This window comes from Fukomys damarensis, unplaced genomic scaffold, assembly GCF_012274545.1.
Source record: "Fukomys damarensis isolate Sample0158 unplaced genomic scaffold, DMR_v1.0_HiC HiC_scaffold_2, whole genome shotgun sequence".
NCBI classification, from domain to species: Eukaryota; Metazoa; Chordata; class Mammalia; order Rodentia; family Bathyergidae; genus Fukomys; species Fukomys damarensis.
In genome coordinates this window covers 21,757,794-21,762,784 of record NW_022900914.1, presented here as the reverse complement: position 1 = coordinate 21,762,784, position 4,991 = coordinate 21,757,794, and the positions used below count along the sequence as shown (strand labels likewise).

The window sequence follows — 4,991 nt, the reverse complement described above, 5'->3', positions numbered from 1 at the left end:
TACTGTACGAAAGAAGCAAAGGAGGTTCTGAAAACGGAAATGACTACTCTCAAATCGTTCTGCTGCAGCAAAATTGGAACTCAAACCCAAATCACTTTTGGGGGTGTACGGGAGATTGAACTTAAAGCTTTTGCGTTGAACTACATACCTAGCCCTTTTTATTTTATTTTTTGCAGTTTATTTGAAAAAGCAAAAGTGAAGAGTGAGAAAGGAAATGGCTCAGCAGAGTGAGCTTGGACTGAGTTAAAAGAGGAAAAAGCAAGATAAAAGTACCCTCTGGAAGAGGTCGAGTGGACTAGCATGAGGAAAGCCATGTAGCCTTATTTTTTATTTTGAAGAAAGGTTTCACTAAGGCATTAAGTTGCCTAGGCTGCACTTGAAATTGCAATCCTCTTGCCTTAGCCTCCCGGAGTACTGGGATTATAAGCCTACCATGCCCAGCTACAATATTTGTTTGTTTTTTGAGGCAGGGTTTCACCAGGCTGGCCTGAAATTCACGGAGGTCCTACTATCTTAACCTCCTGAGTGCTGGGACTACAGGCTCCCACCACCCTCATGAGTTTCTCATTATAGCACAGCTTTGTAAAAGTAGCAACTTTGTATTAGCTTAGCATATGAATCTGTGGAAATCTTTGCTCTCCAGTTTATTAAGGTGGTGAATACTTGGGGATTTGGGGTTGACGTGCTGAAGCCAGGATGCTAGTGTACACCCTGGCTCTGGAGTCTGAGCCTTGATCCTCCGCTTAGGATGGATGTGTAATGCAGTGCTTGAGTCTGATGACTAAGTTGCCACTAACTGTTGACCAGCGCAAGTTGCTTCATATCTCTGGGCTTCATTTTCCTGTACTGTAAAAATGGAGTCAATATGACAATAGCACCTACTCTTGTGAACATTAAATAAGTTTATGGAAAATCCTGTATCACGATTAGTATCATCTATCAGTTTGCCACACGCTTTCCTAAATGCAGTATAATGCAACTCTAATGTGCTTGAGTAAACCTCTGGATGAATGATAAAGCTAAGAAAAGCCCTGCTCCATCCCTAAAGAGCTAGTCAACTCCTTCAACATAGTGCCTTGCAAACAATGGAGGTTTAAAAACACCTCTACCTTAAAAAACAAAACAAAAACCCAAAAAACCACTACCTTGAACTGAACACTATGGGTAGTACCAGATCTCTCAGGCTTAAGGTTCAAATGTTACAAGTCACCTCCCCTCCAGCTCATTTATCTCAAAAAGCTGAGGCCAGGGAAATGATTTGTAAACAAGTCCCACAAAACTCAGGTGAGAATGAAAACCAGTTCTTGGAAACTACAAATTTTACATCCTGGTGCCTGAAGTCTGGTCCTACTTGCACGTCCTCTGCCCTAAAGCTCAGGAAGCTGTTTCTGTGTTATTGGGCTGAAACTCTTAACAGCCCCTCGGTAGGTGCTTCCAATTTCCTTAGCCGCTTCCACACCCAGGTTGCCAGGGGAAGCCGGGCCCAAGAGGCCATATGGGCAGACTTACCAGGTGTCAGATCAAAGGGAAGAAAAGTAAAAGTAGGTCAAACCCAAGGTCCAGGTGGCATATCGCAGCCCCAGCTCGCCCCGGCCCCGCCCCGAGCCTGCCCCACCTGACCCCGCGGTGTCTGCCGCCGGACTCCGTCCGTAGGCGCTTGCGCATTTCTTAAGGCGTCTTGACACTGCCTAAATTTAAATAGGGCAAGAGAGGGACCCTCGTATCTTCTACAGATCCAGACATCGCAGTTATACGTGCTGTCCTAGAGCTAGTTTTGCCTTAGTGGTCATGATAACATGCGTTTTCTTACCTTGATGCGGCTTAAGAGGACCTGTTTTAAATTAGGCGCTCTCCGGGCAGCCGGTCTCCTGGTGCAGGGGCCTTGCGCTGCGCCTCGGGACGGCAAAAGGGGAGGCGGGGTCCTTCTCTAGGTCTGTCGCACAGGCAGAGGCTGCGAGCCGCTGAGACCAGGAATCATGTATTACAAATTTAGTGGCTTCACGCAGAAGTTGACTGGAGCATGGGCTTCGGACGCCTATAACCCGCAGGTACAGATCGTGCTGCACCGGCACGGACGTGAAAAATGACCCAAGTGTCTGAGCCAGGCTGTTTCGGCGTCAGAGCCCAGACCGGCTTCTGCCCCTGAGTCGGTTCGGGTTCGCTCGCAACTCCGGGTACTTTTCCTCACTGGTCTGCCCTGGTCATCTAGGCTTCTCCTTGTGTAGCTGCGACCTAGGCGGGATTGGCCCGGCACAGAAATTGGGTGTGTCACTGTTAGGGGTCAAGGTGACCCCGGGGACTTGTTCCTTGTCTAAAATGGATGACTCGTGGGATTGGTCAGGCCCATAATATGACCCACCTGAGTTTGAGGTGCGGCGTTCTCCTGGCCTTCTGACCTGTCCGTGTTGCCCCTTCCCCCCAAAGTCAGCCTCTCTCGAGTACGAGATTGGAGAGAGTGGTCGCACCTGGAGAAGTCCTGGGGGCAGGAGGGGCCATGTTATCCGATCTGGATTTGGGGTATTTACGATATTTAACGTGCTCTTTAAAATTGCTGGAGGTGGGCCAGGGATTCAGCTCAGTGGTACCGCCGCCTGCCTCGCAAGTGCAATGACCCGAGTTCGATCCCTGGTGCTCCCTCTCACCCCCAATTGCTAGAGGAGCGTAGGAAGTTACATGCAACGAAGTTCCACCTTCTCAGTTGTAAGGTGGATAACGATACCCGTTGTTTGGGAAGGCTGAAAAATATTCTGATTGCAACTTAAAATTTTACCAGTTGGAGTTTTAATCTCCATCTTGAGTGAGTGGTACAAAAGTGAGATATACTTTAGAATCCCATTTATTTTTGGATTCAAATACTGACATGTTGTTTTAATTATGTGATCATGACCACATATTTTTTTTTTTATGAGGTCAGTTTCAAACAGGGTAGCTTTGGACTAAAACCTGACATATTGAAATAAAACTTGTTCTTAGAGCAGGGATTACCCAAAGATGCATTTGGTTATTGATCAGACTTTCAGACTTCTGGCACTTTTTGAATTATGGTTCACTTGAGAATTTGAACTTCTTAACAGATTTCTTAGCCGGAAATGATGGCACAAACCTGTAATTCCAGAAATCTGGGAGGCAAATGGAAAGAAAATCCAAACTTCAAGTTTATCTTGGGCAATTTAGCGCAGCTCTGTCTCAAAGTAAAAGAAAAATAAAAAAGGTCCGGGATTGAGTTTAATTCAAAAGCCCTTGGTTTAATACTCAATACTGAAAAAAAATTTTAAACTAAAGTAGCAATTTGTGTAGTGTTTATATGAATTGTGGATTTCAGGATGATTGTTACAGCTCTCCACCCCAACTAGGTGCTCTATTTTGGTAATTAGGAGTATTTCAACTTTTCCTTTTTGGAAATATAGCACACTGTAAAATGAAGATGTTTGTAACTTTTTTAGTATTATACAAAGTGAGAAACCTCACATGCATTAAGTAACCTAATAGAGAAGCTAGTTTTGTAACAACAGTGCAGAATGGTAAGTCAACTTGTTGGCAAGTAGTTATTGGGAGAGTATTTGCCAGTGATTAATTGAAAAGCATTTTCTTTACTTTTCTGTGTCTTGTGCCAGAAGTAAATTGAGACCAATAAACACATAAGATGCTTCACATCATTAATCATCAGGGAAACAAAAATAAAAACCGTGATGAGATGCCACTTCCCATCTGTCAAGATGCCTTTAATCAGCACGGTAATAGCAAGTAGTATTGTTGAGACTGTAGAAAAACTGGGACCTTTTTACATTGCTGGTGAGTATGTAAAATGAGACAGCCACTTTGGAACAGTTTGACAGTTTTCTTAAAATAGGAAACATAATTTTCTGATATGACCCAGCAATTCTTGTCCTAGTTAAGATGGCTGAATGAGATTCTAGGTGCAGGGAACCACGAGAGACACTTGAGAGGGGTCTGGAGGAGAATCATTGAGGTGGCAAAAGCTTCTCTGGGTGGTGCAGGTGGATCTTGAAGGGCCTGTGATATGGGGCTTAATTTTGTGAGAAGTGAATAGGAACTTAATGATTTGGTGCAGATATCATGGTAGGGTTTGTCTTGTGATTGATGAGATTGAAAAATGACAGGGGAATGAAAGGTTGTGGCGCCTTCCACAAACATGGAGCTACTGGGAGTGAAGCTTGGATATGCTGAGTGCAGGATGTCAGGGACATAGAGGTGATGATTTCCACCTTGCTGTGGGAGACAAATTGAGTCATTGTGGATTGAAACTCGTTTCCAGTCCTAAATCAGAGTGAAATAGTTCGTATGTTTCTGAAAATAAAAAATTTTGCTGTGTGTGGTGGTGCATTCCTGTAATTTTAGCTGGGAAGCTAGTCAGAAGAAGTTGTAGAAATCCAGGGGCTTGGACTAGAGTGTAGATGGGTGGAAACAGGAGAGAAATGGTTCGATTCCGAGCATACTTTAAAGGTAGAGCCAAAAGGACTTGCACTGTGTGAACGACAGGTGTCGGTAATTGGGAGGTTGTTGGCCTGAGAACCTGGTAGGATGGCATTGTTGGTGATCAAAATGGTGAGGGATATTTGAAATTTGCAGTTCTAGGTTGGGGCAACTTCAGCCCTGAAGTAGGCATAGGGATTTACCCAGGTCCTTTCCTGTATACATACTGTCCCTGTCCAGTGCAGTCTTGAGAAGCCTAGTGCTGGTGAGCTCACTGCCCTGAAATCCTGGGAACACTGACTGCTTTTAAGATGTTGAGTGGTTTATGATGGGTCAGTGAGGCACCTCTCACCATATTGCTTTATATTGATAGTATGAGTAATAAAAATATCTGACTTTGAGTCCCATTTTAAGAAATCTCTGGACGCCTGTAATCCCAGCACTTGGGAGGCTGAGGCAGGAGGATCACTGTGAGTTCAAGACCAGCCTGGGCTACATAGTGAGTTCCAGGTCAGTCTCAACTCTATAGTGAGACCCTGTCTCAAAAAACCAAAAAA

At 44.6% G+C, this 4,991-nt stretch overlaps 1 protein-coding gene across 3 annotated transcripts in view; it reads left to right on the top strand.

The window, feature by feature from the left end:
* The first annotated feature begins 1,890 nt into the window (after positions 1-1,890).
* Positions 1,891-4,991, top strand: part of LOC104848775 (cytochrome c oxidase subunit 7A-related protein, mitochondrial) — an 84,401-nt gene continuing 81,300 nt past the window's right edge. For all 3 annotated transcript variants that reach the window (XM_010604932.3, XM_010604931.3, XM_033763781.1), the window contains exon 1: positions 1,891-2,048. In XM_010604932.3, coding sequence (XP_010603234.1) covers positions 1,977-2,048 — 72 coding nt within the window. In that variant the 5' untranslated portion in view covers positions 1,891-1,976. The remainder of the gene's footprint in view (positions 2,049-4,991) is intronic.